The sequence below is a fragment of the Pyrus communis genome, chromosome 5, assembly GCF_963583255.1.
Source record: "Pyrus communis chromosome 5, drPyrComm1.1, whole genome shotgun sequence".
NCBI classification, from domain to species: domain Eukaryota; kingdom Viridiplantae; phylum Streptophyta; class Magnoliopsida; order Rosales; family Rosaceae; genus Pyrus; species Pyrus communis.
This window is the reverse complement of record NC_084807.1, coordinates 17,949,979-17,976,119: the sequence shown is the minus strand read 5'-3', so window position 1 is coordinate 17,976,119 and position 26,141 is coordinate 17,949,979. Positions and strand designations below refer to the sequence as shown.

Genomic DNA, 26,141 nt, shown 5'->3' with positions numbered 1-26,141 from the left:
CAAAATAGATAATGAGACAGTTGGGCTCTACATAGGTGAACAATGCAGGGATTGGTGTAGTCAGAATAGATGTTGATGCTCTTAAGCTTCAGCAAATCCTGCAACTGAGTTAAGTTCTTCGCATTCGAACTTTGTTTTCGGGTTTTGTTTCCACAGCACTGTGAAGATGATGCATCTCTGAGGAATGGTGGCTGCATAATAGTTGATGCTGTTTGCTTCTGGTTAGGACATAGCTATTAAGAACTAAAAGCCGAGCGCCATTCCAGAATCTATCAAGATACTTAAGTAGTGTTTCTTGGAGCTGTGTATCGTTTGGATTTAGTTTTCTTGCATGAAGAATCTTTCCGCTTTCAGGGCACAACAAATTAGTTCTCGGAGCTGAAAGAAATTTTGAACGGCGGTCCTACTGGCCTATACTTTGTCCGCAGAGAAGTGACACCATTTTGAATACTCGTAGTGTTTATACGACCGTACCGTGTGAATAATGTGAGATTATCTTATAGAGTTACTCTATTTGCAACGCTTTCTTCTCCGGGTGCAAAAGGGCATGAAGTACTTTCTTCTCAGGGATAATTTTTCTTTGAATACAAACGATATTTTACATTAAATTTATCTTAATTACACGTAAGTGAATTTGAACTTAATTACAAAGGGAAGAGCACATTGTTATAGCCAAGCTGATTAAACCTACGTCTCTTATATACACAACTTTATATTTACGTAATGTCACCAAATATCGCTGTTATATCAACATTATATTTCATATATTAACCACGAGCTTCGGCACAACGCTTTGTGTTTGCTTGCAGCTGAAGGAACATTCACCACCATTTCTGCGGAGCACCTCTCGGCTTTTTGTCTCAGCACCAAAAGCCAATTCCAATTCCCGGCTTTTTCTCTCAATTTTATGTTAAAAGTATGCATGTCGCTATTCGCATGAGGAATGAGCATCCCCGCATCCACCAACCGAATTCCAATTTCTTGCTTCTCAGTTACATGTACTTTAACACATTCCTTCCTGAGCTGTCTAATATGCAGAACCACTCACCGCCACCACCTGCTCGATCAAGCCACAACGAAAAAACCAACCCAGATGACTCCACAAGGTCTCATACTTCCTTTAAATGGTAGAGATGTATCACATATCACATAATCCAACGGCACATGGACCAACTCTTAATATGCCAAAACACAAATGATTTAATAATTAGAGCAACAGATCAATGACATTCAAAACATTCTCGAGATTAACTTGACTAGAAATTAAAGAATTTTAATATGAATTTTTCCATCTCATTAATCTTGCCACAAAAACACAAAGAACATGCAATTCCTTTCACCTAAATTCAAAATATCACAAGTATAATTTTCGAGATAAAATAAGTAGTAAAATATGCGCTCATCATTCATCAAATTCTACTAACTAAAATTACAAATTAAGAAATATAACATCGACATGTATTTTGAAGTTGGCACCTATTCAATTAACGATGATTGTATTAATTTGTCTGTTGAGTTAACTTTTATGTTATCAATTTGTTGTCTTCTTTCTGGAAATTGGTAAGTACATGAACAGATGTGGATTCTGGTTTTAGAGTATCATCATGTTCCTAGCTTCCTATCAGTGATAACGTCCTTCTCCAATCAGTATGTATGGATACTAGAAACCTATAAATCTAACCTGAAACTACCAGAAGTATTCAATTCCAGCAGTCTACAGCTTTAGCATTAGTTGGTACAAGGGACATTCTTCCGAAGAGGGAGATGAAATTGTTGAGGCTCCTATTTATTCCTCCTCTTGTTATGGCCTTTTAGACTGCTAATTCCCGATGGTCCAATCTCATACATCTTCCCTGCAAAAGCATGTGTGCCAAACTTCAAGATCAAATTTTTCCAACAAAAGGAACATAAAGATCAAACTCGTTAGCGGAATAAATGGTGCACAAAGGAATTTAAAATCTTGACATCTGTGTATTTCTGGCAGATTTTATGTGAGCATGCAACTAAAACTGGCATCACTATCAATGGTGCACAAAGATAGGCAGAAAAACGTAAAGGGAAGCAATCACAACACAACGTGTAGCAAGTAATCTGTCCACATAGTGGTTATCTTTTAACAGTTTGAGTTGTTAGTTTTCGATTGTATTTGTTAAGGCGAGATGGATGTCAACTATGCAAAACTTAAAAGGCTGTGTAGCAGCTCTTTTTTGTTGTATTGAATACCATGGTTTCATTCAGAGAGAAAGGCTTCATTTCTCTTTAATTTCCTTCACAGGAAAAGGTACTTAAAATTTTGACTGCCTAAGCTACTGACGAATGCAGAGTGTGTTGATGATGCATACATCAAGCTACCCCACTTACGCCTAAAAAGTAATCTAATCTAGACTATATAGTCATTTGGACATTCACGCAAATTCCGAGGGATAATTTGCAGATATAGAAATGTTAAGTTAAGGAAATGCAAACTACCTGTGCTGTCACCCAAATTGGAGGAGCACCGGTGGCATTAGCAATGAGCAATGACATAGCACTATCTTCACAGTTTCTGCACAAGCACAAATCAAAAGTACAAGAAAAGCAGCACATAAGCAATTGAACCCCGCAAGGGCAACTGTAAATGTATTCCTATGAAATAATGCAGCTTTTAGGAGAAGTTTATGTATCCAAATGGCACTGGGCGCAGATTGCCAGATGGCAAAAGCAAAATCCAATGTGGGGAAGGGATTATTTTATCGTCGTCAAATCCAATAATACAGAACAACTCCAAAGAAGTGAACTGCACTTCAATTCCAAAAAAGCACAAGTGAAACTGGGGAAAATTTGATAACTTTAATGGTGGGTGTTTTTTGTGGTGGTTGATGGTGAGGGTGGGCTTTTGATTTTAGTGTGTCTGCTTGCAGTGGATTGAATCGTGGCAACATATTCCTTTGGTGGATTGTGCGTGACTATGTGAGAGACAAACGTTGGTTGCTGAGGGAACTTTGAGTATTTGGGGAAAAGTCAAAAAGAGTCCGTCAAGCTTTGCTAACATGTCCGCTACCAATAACTGGAGAGATTGGCTAGATAGAGGTGTGAGTGTGACATATGAAATCTAGACCGGCTAACTAGCTAAGAAATCAAATCAGACAAAGTTAATAAAGTGACCTTAATCCCTGGTTTAAGTTTCCAATCAGACAAAGTCAATAAAGTCAGTTTTATGTGAGCATACAGCCTGAAACTGGCATCACTACCAATGGTGCACAAAGATTGGGCAAAAAAAACGTAAAGGGAAGCAATCACAACACAACGTGTACCAAGTAATCTGTCCACAGATTGGGATATTTTAAGTTTGAGTTGCTAACTTTCGGTTGTATTTTCTTAAGCAAAGTGGACGTCACATCAACTATGCAACGCACTGGGAGATATCTTCAAATTTTCATAACTACTAAGCTACTGATGAATGCAGAGTGTGCTGATGATGCATACAAGAAGCAATTGTTACGCCATAAAAGCAATCTAATCTAGCTTAAGATAGTCATTTGGACATAAACACAAGGATTTTGTGACTCTTTCGAGTTTTGAGTTGGCTTCTGTATTTTGAGTGCCCTTGCTTTTTTCGTGTATTTCTTTCTTCATCATTTATCCAGTGACTGGTACGTGGTCAGTATTTACTTACTCGTATGTATTGGGAAGTTGGCACTTGTTCAGTTATTTATGACTGTAACTTGTGTCTGTTGAGTTAACTATATTTTTATCAGTTTGTATTCTTTCTGGAAATTGGCCAGTAAACAAATCTGGATTCTGGTTCAGGAGTATCATCACGTTCCTAACTTCTATTAGCGATAACGTCCTTCTCCAAGCAGTATATATACAGATACAAGAAATATGTAAATCTGACCTGAAACTACCAGAACCATTCAATTCTAGCGTCTATAGCTTTAGCATTAGTTGGTACAAGAGACATTCTTTCGAAGAGGGAGATGAAATCGTTGAGGCTCTTATTTATTCCTCCTCTTGCTGTGCCCTTTTAGACTGCTAATTGCAGACGATCCAATCCCATACATCTTCCCTGCAAAAGCATGTGTGCCAGACTTTAAAATCAAATTTTTAGAACAAAAGAAACTTAAAGATCATACTCATTAGCGGAATAAATGGTGCACGAAGGGATTTAAAATCATGAAATATGTGCATCTTTGGGAGATTTTATGTGAGCGTGCAACTAAAACTGGCATCACTATCAATGGTGCACAAATAGTGGCGGAAAATCGTAAAGGGAAGCAATCACAAGTTCACGACACAACATGTACGAAGTAATCTGTCCACATATTGGGAAACTTTAAACAGTTTGAGTTGTTAGTTTTCGATTGTATTTGTTAAGGGGAGATGGATGTCAACTACGCAACGCTCACTTAAAAGGCTTGTTCGTTGTATTGAATACAATGGTTTCACTTGGCGAGAAAGACTTCATTTCTCTTTGATTTCCTTCACAGGCAAAGGTGCTTAAAACTTTTACAAAAAACCTAAGCTATTTAAATTCAGCGGCTCATCCACTGTAATTTGCCGATACAGAAATGTTAAGATAAGGAAATGCAAACTACCTTCCACCCAAATTGGAGGAGCACCAGTGGCATTAGGACAACGGGAAAAGACAAAGCAATATCTTCACAGTTTCTGCACAAGCACAAATCAAAAGTATCAAGAAAAGCAGCACATAAGCAATTGAACCCGCCAAACCCGAATGAAAAGATCGTCTACAAATGTATTCCACATGTAGAGAATACCTCTCCTTGGAAAATACCACCTTTTCGCGATGGGATTTCAAAGAATCCAGCGGTGGCTAGCCGTCTGACCGCGCCACATTAGTTCCATCAAAGCCGCCGCACGCGGCGTAGTGACCGATTGATTTCTTCAAAACAGAGCTTCATATCCATGTGTTTATCAGCACAGCCAGAGTGTACCCAAAACCCCTGAAGATTATTCTTCTATATAAAAAAACCCCCGAAGATTATTCTTTTTTGGAGTGTAGTACACGTGTCAAAATGTCAGTATGCCCATTTTCTCTGACATAGTAACACACAGAGATTAGTTTCTCGGACATAAACGGAGATAGAGAAAGATTTGTGCACCCACCGAGATGGAGAACTACAAGGTGTGCCAAATTACAGAGAGTGTCGGGAAGATGCCCCTGAAGCCGTTCAATCGAGGGGGAAAGCTCTTTGATAGATGTCCCATTTTGCATTCATTTCTGCACCTTTTGCACACATCTCGAACTAGATCCACAACCTATCGCAATTCGCAACCCCGCACAAATAAAAGTTTAGGGAAACGTTATTTCTACGTATAAATACAAAATACAACTGCTACAAAAGTTTTCTACTACGTTAAATCATACGAGTAATAATTGGATATCCAACTTATCGAGTCGTTATTTATGATTATTAAACTTAAGAGTCAAGGTTTTTCGGTTAATATAAGTGATAAAACCATAATGTTAGTGACAACTGAAGCACAATTTTTTGATACAATTATATTTATATCTAAGGGGATAAAGAATTGAGCAGCCACACAATAAGTCAAGCACTTATTAGGTATCGACCTCAACACATCCATGTGAATCGAACTTGAAATGTATCACTTACAAGTAGACCTATAAACAGGTCGGTTTATTAGGTGTGGGTTAGTTTCAACCTAAGTCATTAAGATAACGGAACACTCAAACACAATTCGTTAAGCTAATAGGTTAGCTAAATCCAACCCATTAACGGTGCTAGCAGATATTGCAAGTAGACCCAAAATGACCTGTTATTTAACATGTAATTAATGAATTCATTCGTTAACGACATATGATCAGTTAATCAGTCCACCCAACTGTTAATTTTAACAGGTGAATTGAGTCGGGTTAACGAGTTTGGTATAAACTGGCACAAAAGTTGACTAAATAAAAATGAGTAATATTCTGCTGGGACCCTTTGGATCGCCTTGTAGAATCCAAATAACTGCTCAAGTTGAAAAAGATCTGCTTCGCAATTCTCTGCTCCTCAAACTTCCATTTCATTTCACAGCTCTCATTCTTTAACCTGCACTCTCTCTCATTCATCCATTTACAAGGTACATCCTCTTTTTTTGTTTTCTTCTCATTTGGTAATTTACTTTTCTTTTGCCAGTTTCCGTTGATTAGTGCTCATCATCTGAAAACCTCATTGCCCTTAGATCTTGAAGTTTTCTTCTTTCTTGGGTGCACATAATTTTGACCCCATTTTCAGTCTCTAATCACCTTTTGGTTCTGTTGCTTACAATACAGGCCATCCAGTCATTTTTTTTTTTTTTAATTACTGTAAGTAAATAACTATTGGGTTTTGGATCTTAATCCTTTTTAACATCTGGGTAAGTGTTATTGTGTACTAGATTGAGTGTAAATGGCTGTTAGGAGGCCTGGTGTGATTGCCTTGTTTGACGTTGATGATACTCTCACAGCTCCAAGAAAGGTATGAATCTCTGATTTATACTTTTCCTCTTAAATCACTGTTTATTTTTCAGTTAGATTATGGACTAGTTGATCATATGAGTTATCGATTTGAAGGACACGATGTTTTAGATTTCTTAATCGGCTTACGTGCATAAAGTTTTCTGATTGAATGTGTTTCGCTTGAATCCCAGGATGTTACTCCAGAAATGTTGGAGTTGATGAGAGAACTTAGGAAGGTACTTAACCCATCAGCCCAAAAGTGTATATCTGTATTGAGGATGGTTTGTTAGTTTCTTGTGAATGATCAATTGCCTTACTGAAGTGCAGGTTGTTACAGTAGGCATTGTGGGAGGGTCTGACCTTTCAAAGATAACGGAGCAGCTTGGCAAAACAGGTGTATATTTTTTCCTTGTAGGTGGTATAAAAATTAAACTAGAAATGTATTGAACATTTAATTCTGCATATGACACATCAATTCCAAGCTTCAGTTGTTGGAGCTCAAGTTTGGATATTTACTCATCGTATATATCGTTAATTAATATTTGTTCCTAGGATGCAATTGAAACTGTTTTGTTGCATCTGTTATAGGCCATTTAGATTGTCTTAATAACAGAATATGCTAGGTTGGCGCCTTGTTCCTTTTCCTTCAACTCTTATCCTCCAATGTTAGTTCTCAAGGGACATTGTGGACACATCTATAGCTGTCTATTTTACTATTTTTTAATATCTTTTCTTGACCATGCGTATTAAATGCGTCTTTGTCTTTGCAGTTATGGATGACTATGATTATGTATTTTCTGAGAATGGTCTTGTTGCTCACAAAGATAGAACGCTGATTGGCACCCAGGTATAATACAGCTTAGTGTGATAATGAAACATGTTTTCACATTCATAATGTCAGTTTCCTGACTAAAAGTGAGGTTTGAATCGATTGTGTGAAAGTCATGTTTGAATTAATTATGTCAAGGTGATGTTCTGTACAAGTAAATTTATGTTCCCTTTCTGGCCTAGTGTTTGGCTGAAATAATAAGCGAGGCTAAATTTCTAATGATCTGATACCCAGAATTTGAGCAAGGTATGTATATCAGTAAAGATATAAATCTTCTCCTGAAGAACAAAGAACAACTGGATAATCAAGATAAATATTTCCATGTTACAATCTTGTTTTGTGGTATCTTTTAGGGGGATCGTTCTTTTATTTTTTAAGAACTTATTTGTGGCTAAAGAAAGTACTTTCATCTTAGAACAAAGTAGTTCTCTGCCCTCAGATTTCTTCTGATCCATATAAATGTTTCACCTCATTGTCCTCTATTACAGTTCGAACGTCTTGAACACACTATACCTGAGTTAAAATCACTTTTTCTGGGTCGTAGTGTAGGAGCCAGATAGGCATCATTTGTTTCTGATAGGATTTGTGACAGAGTTGCATTTCTTGTCCTTTTTTCCTGCGTACATTTATTTCTTTCAATAATAACTCCAAACTGATGCGTTTTGCGTTTTTATTCTGTAGAGCTTGAAGACATATCTTGGAGAAGACAAACTCAAGGTAAAGCCCATGCTCTGTTGTATTCTATGACTCTCAAATTCCTTATTTGGAAGATATCTTAGACAGTAAAGCTAAACATACACAAAGCACCCAGAAACTTAATTACGTTGTTCTTGAGATTGATCTGATTGGCATACAATTGTACAGGAATTTATCAATTTTACGCTTCATTATATCGCAGACTTGGACATACCGATAAAGAGGTTAGTGGAGTGGAAGTCCTTGTTAAATCTTAAGCTATTGACTGTAAAGTTATACTTTCATTTTAACTAAACTGCAGGGGTACATTTATAGAGTTCCGAAATGGGATGCTTAATGTATCACCAATTGGGCGAAACTGTAGCCAAGAAGAAAGGGATGAATTTGAAAGATATGACAAGGTTAGATACCTTACACCATAAAATTAAATTGTGAGTTTATATTTATTATAAGTGATATCAATATTCTTTTTTGCTTGTGTACAAATTGAAAGACGAAATTTCATTTGCAGGTTCAGAACATACGCCCAAAAATGGTTTCCGTCCTCTGTGAAAAGTTTGGTCACCTTAACTTGACGTTTTCCATAGGAGGGCAGATAAGCTTTGATGTAAGCGATAGTTGATATTCATGTTTGCTTTAATGCCTATTACATTTATTTAGTTTTTGCCTGCTCATTCTTGGAATAGTCGAGTAAAAGGTGACTAGGACTTTTGAAATTGAACGCCGATGGTTTACACTGCTTGAACCAGGTTTTCCCGCAAGGTTGGGACAAGACATACTGCTTGAGATATCTAGATGATTTTCAAGAAATCCATTTCTTTGGTGACAAAACTTACAAGGTTCGTCCATAATTTGATGGCTTAACCCTCTTCTTCCTACAACTTCCTTTTCTATGAATTCATGAGTAGTAGTCTGTTCATGTTTTATGTTTTACGTTTATTGTATTCGATGAAGTTTTCTGTTTTACATTTCAACCTTCTCATATTCGGGCCCTAGGACTTGTGAATATCCTTTTCCGCAGGGAGGAAATGACCATGAAATCTATGAATCTGAAAGAACCGTAGGTCATACAGGTAAGCTCTCGTCTCAGGTTTAAAGTTACTTATGGCCATATTTCGGACATATTTATGGAATATGTATATCTGATGCTCGACCCTTCTGCAGTTACGAGCCCTGAAGATACAATCAAGCAGTGCACGGCTCTCTTCCTGAACCCTTGAGTTCGAACCATCCCCATGAATTTCCGGTTATATGCCATTTTTCGAACAAGAAAGAAAAGTTAAATGCCATTTGTAATTCTATATTTGAGAATAAATGCTTAAGCAGAAATCTGTAATATGTAACACTATTTATAGACGTAAATATCTTGGTTGAGAAATTTCATATTTGCATTGTATTTTTTGTCATCACACTGATTCCTACAAATATAAATTTATATACTGAAAGGAATCCTTCACTTCCTTTTCACATTGCTTCTGCTACTTGTGTTTTATAATAGTTGGTGGAGCAACAAGTTATCAAATTATTCAATTTATAATTATTTTTTTTTGGCTTTTTAACCAAAATGGTCCCTGAGATTTCAAATCAATAGAAGTGGTTCCTGAGATTGTCCACCATCCATCACTTTGGTCATTCCATTAAAAACTCCGTTAAGTGTCCCGGAGCTCTTGGCTGGAAGTTTAGACAATTTTTAAAGCTTTGTAACTCAATCGTTTTTTAACCAAATTTGACCCATAATATTACAAAATGAAGATAGGAAAGTGTAGAATAAGATTATACCTATTTGGAAGTCCAATGGTTGCCGGAGATGGTCAGAAAACAGACTTAAAGTTGACTGGTTCGAGGGAAAACTGGAAAACTCGCCGGAAACTGGTTTAACTTTAAACACTCACAACTTCTTCAATACTCAACGAAATTAAGTGATTCAAAAATGAAAATCATACTTCTCGATGAGATGAAGAGAATAGTACCTTTTTCACGGCTAACTCGCTGTGTTTTGGCCGAAAAACGGTGAGTTAGCCATTGAAAAAGGTACCATTATCTTCATCTCGTCGAGAAGTATGATTTTCGTATTTGAATCACTTGATTTCGTTGAATATTGAAGAAGTTATGAACATTTAAAGTTTATCCAGTTTCTGGTGAGTTTTCCAGTTTTCCCTCGGACCAGTCAACTTTAAGGCTATTTTCAGACCATCTCCGGTAAACATTGGGCTTCCAAATAGGTATAATCTTATTCTACACTTTCCTATCTTCATTTTGATATATTATGGGTCGAATTTGGTTAACAAACGATTGAGTTATGAAGCTTTGAAAATTGCCTAAACTTTTGGCCAAGAGCTCCGGGACATTTAACAGAGTTATTAACGGAATGACCAAAATGATGGATGGTGGACAATCTCAAAGACCACTTCTATTGATTTGAAATCTCAGGGACCAAAGTGAGGAGTTATGCAAATTTTAGGGATCATTTTGGCTATAAAGCCTTACTTTTTTAACAAACGATATTATTACACTAAAGGGGAGGGAGGTGGGCGTAGCCTCACAATAGGCTAGCAATATTGTGGTTCAAATTCGTATTTGGCGAGAATCGAATCTAAGACCTCTCACTTACAAGTGAAGAAAAATACCACTAAACCGTAGTACTAAGTCGCATTCAAGTTAAATTTATACATTGCACAATGTCCTTAATCTAGATTTAGATTAGTAATATTGTTGGGTCTAAATCCTCCCCTTCCCTTTAATTTAAAATATATTAGTAATATGGGTTTTAATAAATACACTTAGATTATCAGGAGGGAGCCTCTATAGGTGTTGATGCAGAGACAATTTGGAGCTTGCATTTATTTCTGATTTGTGGGAAATTTTGAAGTTGGATTAACATTACAAATGGTATCAACATTGTAACATGTCAAGCATAAATTTTAACAAAAGATTTATAACTTAAGTGGTTAAGAACATAGTGGTGTTTCACCTTCCTGGTACCCTTTTGTAACAAATTTCTATTCCGTAGAAAAATATTAAAATAAGTGCGACAATGAGGCACATCGAAATGACTAAAATATTATACTTACTTTAGATCGAATCTTCCTCTAATTATGTAAATCAAATTAATTAAAATACCCCTTGAATATAAAAAAACAAAGTGCAATAAAAACTTGAGAAAACGAACCAAATACCCTAAAAAAAGTTTCATTTAATCATCAGGACATGAAATTTTTATAATTTCCAAAAACCATCAGAACCATCAAATTACCAAACAGAAATATAAAGTTAAAATCTTCCCCACACTAAAAAAAAGTGGTATAAAAAAATAATAAAAAAAAGTGTGGAGCCAAAAATAATCAAGAGGCAACATTTAGATTTTTGGGCAAAAAAGACAAAATTACCCTTGAGGAACACCGAAATTCTTACGTGCGAGCAGTGGACAAACATCCAACAATCAAGTCAAAAGTGCCCAAATAGGTATTTATTTTTAAACATATTTCATCCATCCTCATTAAGTCATCTCCACAAGGTAACCCCAAAAACATTTCTTTTAAATTATGTTAATTGGCTAATTAATGGATTTATTACCTAATTAATCTATTAATGGCCAAGTAAACCACCAATTACACCCAATACACAAAAGGCCGGTCACCTTTTCTCCCAAAGGGACCGGCCATGCACTATATATTCAACCTCATTTCCTCTAAAAACCTAGGTCTTGACTCTTGCTAAACACTCAAAATTTCCCCAAACACTTTTCTCTCAAAATTCTAACTTTGGCATCAAAAGTTCTTTGGCCAAAGCGCCCCCCCCCCCCCCCCAAATTCATCGTGGGCTCACTGGGAAAGGAATCATGGGAGTCCGCCCGAATAAAGGGAAAGTCATATCAAGGAGTCTTTTCGATTAGTTATATATAAGATCGTGAAATCACCTCCGGAATAGTCATGGGGTGTTATTTGTTTTGTAGGTGCAATTTTGTCCAAGATCAAGGAGGAAGAAATTTGCATCCACAAATTGGTGCTTTCATTGAGAGTTGAGTCCCACACTCGTAGAAGACTCTCGCATCAAAGGTTTTTCTATTTTCTTGTCCATTTGTAGATTTTTCGTACGTTTTTATTATTAGAAATTTTTATTTGCCAAAATTCTTTGATAAAACGTAAAAGAGAAGTATAATGGCTAGAAATTTAGAAAATTCAACAAGTGAAAATTCCAATATTCAAGAGATGGGACCATTACGATCCATGAGGCTAAATGTGACAATAAGTGGAACGGCACCACCACCACTAGAACCATCGCGGTGGCCACCTGCGGCAAGGTCCATGGTGTCACCACCATGGCCCGAGCCGTGCCGCCATCCAAGGCTCACGACACCAAAGCCACGACTTTACCCATGTCACTCCAAGCCCAACGTGAGCCCAACACGTTGCCAAGCCGAGCCCTAGCCTCGCACCTATGTGCATCACCCATCGAGTAGCCCACTCTCGTGGCCCAGCCTGTTCCCGCCGAGCAACCCACTCTCATGGCCAAGCCTGTTTCCACAGCCCAGCCTGCTCTCGTGGCCCAGCCTGATCCTGTGGCCTAATCTGCTCCCGTGGCTTTCCAAGTACCCCAAATCAATCTAAGATTAGTTCAACCATCTCAGCTCCAAATTTTCGGACTGACGATTGAACTATGAGCATTTTCACCATATTTTTCTGTTGATTTGACATTTCCTAACTCAAATCTCGCGCCCAGAGTCTACCACACTTCCATTGCTCAAGACGACGCATTCCTTCCAAGCTATTCTAACCTAAATAGAGAACAACACTTGTCTCGACAAGTCATAGAGTTGACGAGCGCCATTGCACAGCAGACGACCTTGGTGAACCAGCTCTTGCAACGCACTGAGATGCAACGTGCCCCAGACGAGGTGTCCCGAAGTAGGACAAGGGTAAACAAAGAACCTCTCTAGCAACGTCCTGGCAAGTAGCCACTTGACCAACCACGAACCGAATGTTCGGGCAGTGTACACTCTCGATTGGGTCTCTTAGATAACGTATACTCCCGTTTTAGCACGAAGATGAGTGTGCACTCTTGACTAGGCTCACGGATAAGCGTACATTCATGGTTGGGTTCACACTCCGATAGTCAACATGAGCAACCTTCCAAGCAAAATGTTCATTCCCGGCTAAGCCAGCAAGGAGCATCATCTACCTCACATCGCAGTAGGCAGCACGATGGATAGAGAGAAGCAATCACTCAATTCTGCTCAAGTTCAACCGGTAGCCTGCGAAAAACTCCCTCGCCTGCTAGGAATGCACTACACGTACCTTATCCACGGCATAGATAAACCAAACACATGGAAGAGCAGTTTAGATCAGCAAGTCACGGCTAGGGGCAATCGATAGCTCCTCTACCCCAATAAAGGCAAATTCAGGAAGAAGTAGAGAGACTCTTGACCAAGCAATTGCATAATTTCCAACGCAACGAGGTCGCCAATGAGGCACTAGGATGAAACATAACCAACATAAGCATGTCACCCTTCACAGACGAGATCGAGTAGGTAGAGCCTCCACGCGAGTTCAGCATGCCACATTTCACATCTTTCAAATGGGATGAAAACCCGGAGAGACACTTAAAGCACTACCGAAGCGCAATGATCCTCTATTAAAACAACGACGATCTCATGTGCAATATATTCGCCACCACTCTACAAGGTGAGGCGCAAGATTGGTTCTACACCCTGCCGCCACAATCTATCCGGAGTTTCGACGAACTTTCTTTGGTTTTCACCAAAGAATATTCATCATATCACTCGATCAAAAAGAAGTTCGACCATTTGTTCAACGTCAAGAAGAACCTAAAAGAGTCGCTTCGTGACTATGTGAAGAGGTTCAAAGCAGAGAAGGCAAGAAACCTTCCAAAAAGGACTTCCAGCAGACCACCCGCTATTCAGAAAATTGATCATGAAAGAAGATCTAACTTTGGCAGACTCTTTCACTGTGGCAGAGAAACATACATTTTGGGATGAGGCTCGCCAATGCACATTCAAGGACTTTAAGAAGTACCCGACATCACCTCCCTACTATCCAAACCAGAAGTAGTGGATGACTTATTCACATGTTTGACAGTATTTGAAGCAGCAATAAGCTCTACCATCATACGAGAAGAGTTGAGGGCCCGACTACCTGTATTTCACAGTTCAAAAGTTATCCTTGATGTTACCAGAAATTCAAAAGCTAACTTTGGCGATAGTTATTACAACCCAGAAGCTCAAGTTTTACCTTCAGACTCATGCAGTCATCCTTATGACGCACTATTTCGCCCAATCCAGAAGCACGACGATAAAGGCGTAGACACTGGCCGGTGTAAAATTTTCTGACGAATGCAATAACTTGGCCCAAAAGAAACGCCAAGGGCAGACGAACACTGGAAGTACATACTTGGAATCAAGTTTTGTCTTTGTCGCCTCAAAAGATTCTACATATGAGCAACATGTACCGGCAGTTGAGCACCACCTCATGCTGCGTGTCACACGACCCTAGCCGACCCTTGCTCCATAATTTAGCTCTAGAATGGTCAAATACCGGTAGTTGAGAGTCTCTTGTTATGTGTAACATCGCTCCAGCTCCACGATTCCCTACCATGCATTCACGATGCAACAGAGCGGCCCAACGATGCCGCGGAGGTAGCCGAACACACCCTAGCCGTGCCTGTTCCACCCGATGGAGACTTTTGGCATTTGCATGTCAAGGACGCGTCCAACTACAAAGGTCTGAGAGCAGGCGTAGTCCTTGTCACCCCAGATGATTCGATACCTAAACAAGCAATCACTCTAGGCTTCAAAACATCTAACAACGAAGCAGAGAAAGAGACCCTACTAGCAAGCCTCCGAATGGAAAAAAACTTAGCGGTGAAAAAGCTCGTAATTCATTCTGATTCCCAGCTAATCACTAGCCAGCCTAGGCTCCGCCCTCGACCACCAACTTAAACACTCTATTCCGGTGGAGTATTTAGACGAGCCAAGCATAAAGGCGAAGCTAGTAGCTGAGGTATCACAGGTTAGTACCACTCCAAACTGACAAGATTCCATTGTAGACTACATGGTCAATAGCATATTCCCCACGGAAAGATTGGAGTCTAGGAAACTCCAAATCAACGCAGCACGCTACTATATGTGGAACGACATTCATTCGAAAATCTTACACAGGACCACATCTCCGCTGCCTAGCGTCTCCTGATGACTTGAAGGTTCTAAGCTCAATCCACGAAGACGTTTGTGGAAATCACTCCAGAGTTTAATCCTTAGCACAAAAGGCTCTTAACGCAGGCTACTGTTGGCCTACCATGCACCGAGATGCTAAGAAGTTAGTACAAAAATAAGATCGTTTCCAACACTACAAACTGATACCAGCACTGCCTACCAGTGAGCTGCACCAACAGATGAATCCTTGGCCGTTCATGCAGTGGGCAATCGACCTGGTAGGACCTATGTCGCCTGCTATTGGGGGCAGAGGCATAATGATTGTGGCAACCGACTACTTCACCAAATAGGTAGAAGCAGAGCCTAAGACAACCATGACTCAGACGGACATAGAGCACTTCATATGGAGGAACATTATTCGTCGATTTGGCATCCCTCAGTCCATCGTCACCGATAACGACCCGTAATTCGTGGGCAAAGATGTGGCGAAATTCTTCCAAAAGTATGGCATCAAGCAGCACATGTCCACGCCGAGATATCCTCAAGGAAATACGTGGGTCGAAGCATCCAACAAGATGGTCCTCAACTGCCTCAAGAAATCCCTCACCAACAAGAAGGGAAAATGGCTAGACGAAGTCCCCGGATGTCGCACCACCAAAAGACGAGCAACCGGTGAAACTCCTTTCTCTTTGGCATTTGTCTCAGAAGCAATCATTCAACCCAATGTCATCAAGCCAAGTATCATCGCTCTACTACCAAGCATTGAGTAAAATAGTAAGGAGATGACCACAAGCTTAGATCTAGTAGAGGAGAAGCACGAGCAGACCATCACTCGCATCGTAGCCTACCAGCAACAACTCCTCTCTAACTACAACAAAAGGGCCAAGATCCAGTAGTTCTAGCCCAAAGATCTAGTCCTAAGAAAAGCCTTCATCATTGCCCGTAGAGAAGGCTCCAAAAAGATGGATCCCATTTGGGAAGGTCCGTATAAGATCAGCAAAGTAGGCGGCAAGAGTAATTACACCCTCGCCACCATGAAACAACAAAAAGATCAAAAAGCAGTGGAGTGCCTACAATCTGAATAAGTACTATGTGTAACCTCCCACTACATTAAAGCCCGAAGACTTAAGCAACTCGACGGGCACCACTTCACAAGTCGATGACTATCCAGTTCTTATGTAGTTCTTACCTTACCAACCCTATGGCTAACAACTTTGCAAAGTTCTACACCAACACCTACGGCTGCATAGGCCACCCGGGCCTGTCTGCTTATAGAAAAATAGAACGCCTGCCACTAGTCTATAAAGTCTAAAGGTTAGGGCATGAACAAAAGAAGCGCAGATGAAGAGAAACGAATAAAGCATGTTTATAAACAACTAGCAAAGGCCAAAGGAGTTTAAGAAAAACAAGAGCTACAAGGAAAAACAAAGAAAATCCTAAAGGCTACCTAGAAGACTACACTTCAGCAGCTTGGACATCCCATGACTACTCAGTCACCACACTTTCAATAGCCGCGACGCTCTTAGTAGTAGCATCATCCAGTGGTTCACCCCCAGCTGCCCTAGCTTGGACACCAACTTTTTTAACTACTTTACCAATGGAAGCCTCAAAAGTAAAAGCAAGTCTTCTAGAAAAATAGAGAAGGTCTCGAAACCTCGAGCCCCTCTTTCTCACCCTTCAGCTACTTATTCTCCTCGAGCAGACCAACACGGACACGTTGCAGCTCATCCACTTCCTTCTTCAGACTTTCGTTAATCTTCAGTACACCTTGAAGTTCCAACACTTAGGGTTCAAGCCTATCGATGATTCTCTTAAAGTGGATCACTTGATTATAAGCAGCAATCAACTATTCATCATTTGCATAAGCAGCGAAACGAAGCTCAAAAATTGCAAACTCAAGATCTTGAATATGAGGTATGTGTAACATCCAATCTCCTTCTCTGTACTTTCATACTTAAATTGGATTGCATCAAGCCTAGTCTTCTAGTCAATGATCTATTGGTGAGTGGTCTCAAGCTACAGAGAAGTGAGTGCAGAAATATTAGACCCCTTCAAAGCAACTCAGAATCCAACCTTTTGATCCCCTCGACCGAGGAATAAGTTTCAGCTGCCAGAGTCTTCACCACCTCTTTGGCAACCTTGCTATATCTACATCATAGCAAGTAGAGCAGTCCTTCTAAATTGGGTCGTATGCTTCGCAAAGGAACTTGGGCAAACAAACCTTTTTAATGTCATCAACAAACTTGGCACAAGCATCCATGTCTTCAAAGCAGATCTGGTTTGAAGAGCACACAAATCTCAGCAGCCTCCCTAGAAGCAGGCTTAGTGGATTTCTCACAGCTGCCCACGCGAGCAATTTCTTCCTTCCCAGTAGGCGAATCAGTCTTAGCAGCAAAGGGAGTGGGCCCTAGCGCCACTTTAGTAGCATAGTCTACCTTATCGTTCTTCAAAATAGCAAGCATTTCCGATGAAGAACCGACTTAGCTCCTAACGAACGTCTTGACATAGACTTCGGCATTGGGGGCATGACAAGGCCTCTACACTGAGCAATACTAGCAGCAATCAAATTAGCCATTCTCGACATAGCAGGCGCCACAGGCTGAAATCTAGCAGCCTCATTTTTCTTCCCATTGGAAGAAGTCACGTCAATCACAAGCCTCTTGACAGCAGACGGACCCTCACGAGTAGCGGATGAAATCTTCAGTTTTTTCTTAACCAGCATTTCTTGAGCAGACGAGGAATATCTCTTTTTTCCACCTTTATTCACAATAGGCTCCACGACAGTGATCAGACGAGCCAAAGTATCCGCCTTGATCCTCTTTACCTTCTTTCTCGGGAGTAACCCACATTTCTCCCAGCGAAGAGAACTAAGCAACTAACGCTATTCATGGTACTCAGCAGGGGAACTCAACCCATATTGGTTTTTTCCTCATTTTTTCTCTCGGACTAGCAGGCAGGAAGCCTGCATGCCCAGCATTCCAGCAAGCCCATGAGGCCCACGACCTTATCATCTCTCTCAATCACCGGTCTGGCCCCCGTTAGGTCCAAGAACCTAAAAGACATAAGCCATGCGGCTCGCCTAGCACTGCGCCCCAGCGCTTCAATCTGCGGCCCCAACTGCGCAAGTTGCCTTTGGCTCTAGCCAAGCTGAGCAGCCTAAGCAGTGGTTCTTGCCACAACACCTCCTTGGCCCATACCGAGCCGACTCCTAGCCCCTACCAACTGACGTGCCGCACCACCCCGACGGCTGCCCCGCGACAACACTATCCAAGAAAAAGACAAGGAAAATTAATTTTTTCTTACCTCGATGCGGCGCGGAGAAGACGAAGAAAGCAACGAAAGACGATTATTTGCACGGGCAAGATGTAGAAGATTGCTAGAGGAGGGGGAACAAATATCCTTTAAACTATCTCTCTCTTGTATGGTAGAATAAATCGCTTTCCAAAGTTGATTTAATAACCCACTTAAGGTGGACTTAAATAGGCTTTGAGAGAAATTTATTTCCCTTTCCTAGAAGGATATAATTTCCTATTAAAGAGGAAATCAACATCAAAATAGGAAACAATCCTACGTTTCCTAAAGTAAGAAAATCGCTACGCCTGCTGCCCTTTCCTACGAGCATCCCAACAGGTGTGGGGGCATTTGTGGAGCCAAAAATAATCAAGAGGCGACACGTGGATTTTTGGGCAAAAATGACAATTACCCTTGAGGAGCACCAAAGTTCCTACGCGCAAGCAGTGAACAAACATCCGACAATCAAGTCAAAAGTGCCCAAATAGGTATTTATTTTTAAACCTATTTCATCCATCCTCATCAAATCTTCTCCACAAGGTAACCCCCAAAACATTTCTTTTAAATTATGTTAATTGGCTAATTAATGGATTTATTACCTAATTAATCTATTAATGGCCAATTAAACCACCAATTACACCCAAAAAATACACAAAAGGCCGGTCACCTTCTCTCCCAAAGGGACCGGCCATGCACTATATATTCAACCTCATTTCCTCTAAAAACCTAGGTCTTGACTCTTGCTAAACACTCAAAAATTCCCTAAACATTTTTCTATCAAAATTCTAACTTTAGCATCGGAGGTTCTTCTGCCAAAGTCCCCCCCCCATTCATCATGGGCGCGTGAGGCTCTTGGCCTTGACCAAATGTGGTATTTGTTTTGTAGGTGTAATTTTGTCCAACATCAAGGAGGAAGAAATTTGCATCCACAAAAAGGACATGCAACAATAAATGGTCCATGAAAAAGCAAAAGGCACAAGAAGAAAAAAAATTCACATCTAGAAATAGTTGACAGAAATGTCCAAAAACAGTGCAATTTAAAAACATCCAATTTTTTTAGAAATAGTGATAGCACCAAATATAAAGAAGATATTCTACAAAAGTTTTTTTTGTAACTTAGCACCCTCATTCATGTATATAAGAAGAGCTTTCCTTTGTTATAAACACACGGAACACAACTCATACTCACAAGCAGGGAAGCACAGAGCCTTCCTTGCATTCTTTCCATCCTTGTAAACATCATTTGTAATCATTTTTTGTATAGCAATAAAAAGGCAAATGTACATATCCAAGCAATTCTCTAGTCTTAAGTAAGCTTTTTTTTTTTTTTTTTTTTTTTTTTGGGTGTGTTCGCTAATTAGACTTCTAATCCAAAACAGGAAACACTATTGTAGTTATATTATTAGCTTGTTAAACTGATAATCATACTTTGTTCAAGCATTCTGCTATAGTTGAATGTTTGTCATACAAACAACTTGACATTAGCTATAGTATCTCTGAATTCTCAGTATCTTTGGGTTAAGCCTTTGTGGGCTTATAACTGTATTGTGAGTGACCATCATGCTGAAACATGTCAAGTTCTATGTGCAATGTTTTATGTTTAGTTGTTATAATGGTCATTATGAGAAACTACTAAACTTAAACCATGAACGCTACCATTAGATGATACTTACAAAATAGTTGAAACAGATGGTTCATCATTAGAATGGGCCCACAAGCCCCTAGATAAAAAATAGGCTCTAATACCAAATTCAAGAGCAAATACCTAGTTAAATGGTCGTGTGACCATTATAACAACTAGACATAAAACTTTGTACATGGAACTCGACATGTTTCAGCATGATGGTCACTCACAATACTGGTATAAGATTACAAAGGCTGAACTTAGAGATACCATAGTTAACATTCAGTTATTTGTACGGCAAACATTAAATTATAACAGAATGCTCGAACAAAGTATGATCATTAGTTTAGCAAGCTAATAATATAACTAAAATAATGTTTCCCTGCTTTGGATTTGAAGTCTAATTCAACGAACACACTAAAAGAAAGAAAGAAAGCTTCCTTTAGGCTGAAGAATTGCTTGAATATGTACACTTGCTCTTTTATTGATGTACAAAAGATGATTACAAAGGATTTTTACAAGGATGGAAAGAATGTTAGGAAGGCTCTGTGTTTCTCTGCTTGTGAGCCTGAGTTGTGTAACGTGTGTTTACAATGAAGGAAAACCCTTTGTGTATACAAGAATGAGGTGCTACGTTACAAATAAACCTTTTAAAAATGATGTACAATTATTTATAAATTATCTTCTTTTTGTTTTTGGCTGTCAATTGCTCTTGAAAATAAAGAAAACTAATGAAAAATGCTTGAAAACTTTGAGTTTTAATCAAAAAGACAAAATGGTGTTGTAAGTGAATAGTACTAAGAGTGACTTTTTAGAGTAAAAATGTTATTTTCGTTAAAAGTGAACAGTACCAAAAGTGTTCGTTAAAACTCCCTTGAAAATATGAACTGTTTCTGAATTGCACTGTTTTGGACGTTTCTGCAAACTGTTTTTAGATGTGAAATTTCTTCTAGTGCCTTTTGCTTTTTCCTAGACAACTTATTGATGTGTGTGCTTTCTATTATTTGTCTTCTTTAATGTGAGGACTATTTTAACCATATGTTTTTGTCCCGTAACCTAATAATCCTGATGTTTTTTTTTTCAGAAATTGAAGAAATTCATGGATAGCAATTGAAAATGTACGAAGTTGAAAGAAGGGTGCAAATCTTGATAATTTTTTTTTGGGAAATTTTATTTAAACCCATTTAACTTATTTATACGTCCAACTTACTCTTTGCACTCATCTGATTTTTAACTAAACTATTAATATATCTTTAAATCCAAATTTAATACCTAATATACCCCCATAAACCCAATTCAATATGTAGATTTATTTTTACACCCATTAAAGCTTTAAGTCAAAATATGCCGCTTCAACAGATGCAAATTGTGGTGACTGCGACTTCCCTCGTGTTGCTGATGCTCTACAATGCCGCTGCGAATACGGTGTTGTATATGTATTTCCGGGCTGTGAATGGTGAGCTTGCTATGGAAATTGCAGAGGAGTTTGCTAGGGAGTATGTGAGCTTGCCCTTCGACAACGAAAAAGTCCCTCATGTTGTTTTGGTTGCACATGCTTGACGAGGAGCTTGAGGTCAGTCAGTCACCTTTGTGATGGCTACTTCATCGGCGTCGAACTTTATTTGTAAAATGACTTGTAAATACAAATGATGTTGCTTTATTTTCGTGTTTTGATGACTGTGGCCGCAATTAAGCTCTTATCAGATCAAACAATACAAAGTATACATCTTAGTTAAAAGTTCGAAACCAAACTCTTGAGAAAAAAAAAAACAATATAAAAACAGATGCACCAAACTCTTTGGAATGTAGATGGACAGGAAACCGACTGCATCAATTTACTGTTGCAGAAAGATAAACAAACTATGCAGGATTGATTGAAACTTTGATTGAAAAAAAAATTATAACCAAAATACTCATCTTCTAAACTCTAAAAAATTGAAATCGAACAAACAAAAAATTCATAAATTGAGTCGTACCTTGGTTGGAGGATTCAAAACTTCAAAATCATCTTCCAACTAAAGAAAAATTTATTTTTCTCTATAAGAGCTATTAGGGTTTTAGTCAGAATGAACGTAGGATAAACAAAGAATGATTGTAGGGTTTAATTATAGTGTTTGGGTTTATTAATAAATTTGAGTTCTATTATTAATTTCATTTTGTACTTAGTAGTAATTATGCAATAGGGTAAAATAGACAATTAACATTCAAAATTTTAAGTTGGGTGTAAAATGAGTTTGCATGGGTTTAAATAATTTTTTTTTTTTTACCAAACAATGTTATCTACACTAAGAGGATAAGGGTGAACTTAACTTCACAATAAACTAGTAATAATATAATTCAAATTCATCTTTAAAGAAAATCGAACTTAAAACCCCGTACTAAATTGCTGCATATCCTGATAATTAAATGGAAGTTTTTGTTAGTTTTTTTAATGAAGTAAGCCATAAGAAACTGAAGCAATCAGTTGAGACGCTAAAACGCAGTGTTTAGGTCCATCAACCAGTCCAGTCCATGGCCGCCGCGAACCAAATGCAAGTAGAAGACGAAAACGCCACGTTCTTCGTGGCGGTTCACGTCGGCGCTGGATACCACGCGCCATCTAACGAGAAAGCCCTCAAGTCCGCCGTCAAACGCGCTTGTCTAGCCGCCGGTTCAATCCTCCGCAAGGTTCCTCTCTCTCACGCACCTTTTTTCTTTTTCTTATTTGTATCGTTCCAGCCACTGTTTGGTTCCCCAGAAAGCCTGAGGATGATTAGAGAAGGAAAGATTGAAACTTGAAAAAATTGGTAGTGTCATTTTTGTAATTTGAATGTTTTTGTTTTGTAACTTTTGTTTGTTATTCTTGCTTCAGGGTTCTGGTAGATGCATAGATGCTGTTACTGCAGCTATTCAGGTCTTGGAGGTACATTTTCTCTTTGTGTGTGTGTATTCTTAGAAGACTGTATATTTGGAAGCAGAAAATCGTAATATGGCGCTGTGTATTCGAATGTTAGCTACGGGAATGCATGTCTGTATCTAGTATTTGTGGTGTTTAAAATTTGTTTCTTCTCTTGCGCAAGTGCAATGGTTATGTATGCGTGGAAGGAGTTATCCGTGGAAATTTAAGGAGGATTTTAGCTCATGTTTTGAATAAAATTGTGTTTCAACTGGTTTAACTTTGGTACTTTGACACGTACTTTTGGAGTCACATAGATTTTTTGGAGAATTCAGTTGAATTAAGTTCAAGTAGCTAGGACAGAGTGCTTCACGAAAGCACCAATGTGTATGTAGAACAACTTAGTAGAGAAGATTCAGGTTCAAAAGAAGATTAGAATTGTGCCTCTTATTTGCTTTATATGCAATTACGAAGAGGTTGTCAGTAGAAGTTTCTTTCCTTTCTGCAAGAGCACTATTCAATCCCTGCTATATAATGTATTGTTTATTGATTGTGTTTTTAATCACATTATTGTCTTAAAGGATGATCCAAGCACGAATGCAGGCAGAGGCTCCAATTTGACTGAAGATGGTCGTGTAGAATGCGATGCCAGTATTATGGACGGAAATTCTGGAGTATTTGGAGCTGTTGGAGCAATTCCAGGTTTAAGATGCTTTGTTTATCTGATTCTGCTTACATATTACCGTTTCCATACTGATTTAGACTATACGTTGTCCCTTGCGGCACTGAATATCCCCTTGCGTATGTTGTAGACCAGGTGTCAGAAACCCCATCCAGGTCGCTGCTTTATTGGCCAAGGAGCAAATGATGGGATCCCCTCTGTTGGGCCGAATACCTCCCATGTACTAATTCATCTCTCTTAATCAGACAGTTATAGCTTTCATTCTAATCACTGTGTTCAGCTCGGCAATATTTTCTTTTTATTATTTCATTTTTTCTATATTTGTATACTGTAATAGCATTTTTTTCTGATCCTCCTGTTCTTATTTCCTTTTCTCTTATTTTCTTTTCCTTTAATAATGGAGCGAATGTGTCATTGTGTAGCTTCCTGGTTGGTGAAGGTGCCCGTGCGTGGGCAAAGTCCAAGGGCCTTGCTTTGGCAGCAAGTACCACAGCCGATGATGAGGTAATATATTTTAGTTTTTTTTTTAACTGTGATGTTTTAGACCTTTAAATCATTTTCATCTCAATCACTAATCTTTATTTTTTTATATGCTTGTGTTCTCCGTGAAATAAACAACGCGAAAGATACATATCTAATTTTCCATTTAGTGGCTCTAGAGTTCTACTGTGGATTTATTCTTATAAAAGATGAATAAATCTTGTGTATTTCAAAACAGTGGCTGGTGACAGAAAGAGCAAAAGCACAATGGAGAAAGTACAAAGCCATGGTTGATGATGCAAGAGCAAAGACAGAAAATTCTGATTCTAGACTTTCTTGTAGTCCTCAAGAGACCGCTGGAATGTCAGGTATTTCATCGCTTTTTGATATTAAAAAAAAAATCTGTTCCTCTCCTTTCAAAGCTGATAGTGCAACTTACCATCTACATTTCCTAATTTCCGAGTACCAATACTATCTTTGTATCCGTGTTTAGAATCAGAAGCTCAACCATGCGATTATTTGAAGCATAATGGAGCTGAAGAGGATTGCATCATGGATACTGTTGGTGTTATTTGTGTGGATGCTGAAGGACAAATAGCATCTGGTGCCTCAAGTGGGGGAATTGCACTGAAGGTGACAGATGGTTATAAGAATTTGCACTCTTTGTCATCTCTTTGGAGTGACTAGTGAATGAAAATCCAACAGGTTTTTTGTATGAAAAAAATACAGGTTGGTGGGCGTGTGGGATTAGCAGCTATGCACGGTGCAGGCTGTTGGGCATCCTCCAAAGGTGTTTTTGGGGCTCCATGTATAGTTGGCTGTTGTGTAAGTGGTGCCGGAGAATATCTAATGAAAGGATTTGCAGCTCGTGAGTCCTGCGTCTCTTTGTCAGTGTATGTCTTATTACTATATAATTTTTTCTTAGATGTTACCCTTGACGTGAATGTTGAAATTGAAGATAGCCTCCTTCTCTCACTCACTGACGCACACACCAACAAGCCTGCTTTAATGCACATTGAATTGGCCAACGTTTGAAGCGATCATGATTCTTCAAAGTTATAATTAGAACTGTAGAGTTGGCTGACCTACAATCCCTATTCAATTGCGTAGTTTATACACCATATCAATTGCGTAGAAAATAAAATCTATTACGGTTTACACCCATTGTGTGAACTTGACAGTCATATTCATTGGTTAGTTCACAGGCAGGCCCTGCCTCTGCTTGCATGAAAGTTTTACGTTCTGTTGTTCAAGAGAGTAATAACAATTGTACTGATAGAAGTGCCGGAATTCTACTTGTGCAAGCTGATGCTCCTATAATGGTGAGTTCCAAGCTAGAACCTTTCGTGTTAGTTGTCTGAATGAATTTTTTGTTTTGTTTTATTTGTCTGGAATAAGTGTATGTTCATATGTTGCTTCTTAGGTTGCAGGAAGTTCTCCAAAGTTGAAAGCTGTAGAGATTGCAGCTGCTTACACTTCTTTATCCTTTGGAATAGGATATTTTGGGAGCGCCATGGAGCGGCCCAAGGTATGTTTCGTAATCTTTTGTGATCGTTTTATCATGAACTGGCTTCATCTTCTGACTTCTAGCAAAGATTGTGGGGAACTGGGGATCCAATCCGAGATTTTGGACTAAATTTATTTCCCATCTTTCAGGTTTCAATTCTTAGGAGTACAAAATTGCAAAGCAAAACTGGAGTGGACCATTTTGAAGCACGAATTGATCTTTCGGGTGGAAAGCTGTCATGACTGCAAACCTGCTGTTGTGTTTTATTTTACACACCTATGCAGCGAGCTTCGATTTAGAAGATCATCGGTCTCAAATGGTTACTAGCTGTATTCTAAATTTTTCCATCGTTATCTGGATTTAGCCGTTGGTTACTCCTATTTCATTGAGAAAACTACATTTGGATGTTCGCGATTTCTCTAATGTGAGGTTTTCCTTGTACCAAAAGAATAAGAAAAGTACGCTCTTCCGTAACTTGTCCCAGCAGGTGCATGTAAACATTTGATAAACAACATATTAGGTTTCACCTCGCCGGTCGCCAATT

At 38.9% G+C, this 26,141-nt stretch overlaps 2 protein-coding genes and 1 long non-coding RNA gene across 4 annotated transcripts; 2 read left to right on the top strand and 1 right to left on the bottom strand.

Moving 5' to 3' along the window:
* Window positions 1–43: 43 nt before the first annotated feature.
* LOC137734169 (uncharacterized) lies at window positions 44–4,938 on the bottom strand. Its single transcript, XR_011068565.1, has 5 exons — window positions 4,761–4,938; window positions 4,578–4,650; window positions 3,878–4,048; window positions 1,682–1,853; window positions 44–1,057 (listed from the first exon to the last, which is right to left on the bottom strand). It is a non-coding gene; the product is annotated as an uncharacterized lncRNA (long non-coding RNA).
* A 1,040-nt stretch (window positions 4,939–5,978) lies between these two features.
* LOC137735013 (phosphomannomutase-like) lies at window positions 5,979–9,430 on the top strand. Its single transcript, XM_068474366.1, has 12 exons — window positions 5,979–6,087; window positions 6,385–6,464; window positions 6,637–6,681; window positions 6,773–6,839; window positions 7,216–7,292; window positions 7,956–7,991; window positions 8,139–8,194; window positions 8,272–8,371; window positions 8,482–8,577; window positions 8,720–8,809; window positions 8,992–9,043; window positions 9,135–9,430. Exons 2-12 carry the CDS (start codon window positions 6,396–6,398, stop codon window positions 9,188–9,190), a joined length of 744 nt encoding a protein of 247 aa, XP_068330467.1. The 5' UTR covers window positions 5,979–6,087; window positions 6,385–6,395; the 3' UTR covers window positions 9,191–9,430.
* A 13,075-nt stretch (window positions 9,431–22,505) lies between these two features.
* LOC137734100 (putative threonine aspartase) lies at window positions 22,506–26,070 on the top strand. Of its 2 annotated transcripts, none has more exons than XM_068473381.1 (11): window positions 22,506–22,720; window positions 22,905–22,955; window positions 23,510–23,630; window positions 23,746–23,830; window positions 24,033–24,114; window positions 24,329–24,458; window positions 24,584–24,723; window positions 24,820–24,983; window positions 25,289–25,412; window positions 25,514–25,618; window positions 25,747–26,070. In XM_068473381.1, the coding sequence occupies exons 1-11, from the start codon at window positions 22,565–22,567 to the stop codon at window positions 25,837–25,839; spliced, it is 1,251 nt and encodes a 416-aa protein (XP_068329482.1). In that variant the 5' UTR covers window positions 22,506–22,564; the 3' UTR covers window positions 25,840–26,070. The 2 variants fall into 2 exon arrangements, with proteins under 2 accessions (XP_068329482.1, XP_068329483.1); XM_068473382.1 differs by having other exon boundaries at window positions 23,741–23,782; window positions 24,035–24,114; window positions 24,626–24,723.
* The last annotated feature ends 71 nt before the right edge of the window (window positions 26,071–26,141 follow it).

Excerpts from the sequence above, each read along its gene's own strand:
- LOC137735013 (XM_068474366.1), top strand. The coding sequence starts at position 6,396 with ATGGCTGTTAGGAGGCCTGGTGTGATTGCCTTGTTTGACGTTGATGAT. Across the intron at positions 8,578-8,719 it reads GAGGGCAGATAAGCTTTGAT|GTTTTCCCGCAAGGTTGGGA; the intron begins GTAAGCGATAGT and ends TGCTTGAACCAG. Across the intron at positions 9,044-9,134 it reads AAGAACCGTAGGTCATACAG|TTACGAGCCCTGAAGATACA; the intron begins GTAAGCTCTCGT and ends ACCCTTCTGCAG.
- LOC137734100 (XM_068473381.1), top strand. The coding sequence starts at position 22,565 with ATGGCCGCCGCGAACCAAATGCAAGTAGAAGACGAAAACGCCACGTTC. Across the intron at positions 22,721-22,904 it reads CCGGTTCAATCCTCCGCAAG|GGTTCTGGTAGATGCATAGA; the intron begins GTTCCTCTCTCT and ends TTCTTGCTTCAG. Across the intron at positions 24,115-24,328 it reads GTACCACAGCCGATGATGAG|TGGCTGGTGACAGAAAGAGC; the intron begins GTAATATATTTT and ends ATTTCAAAACAG.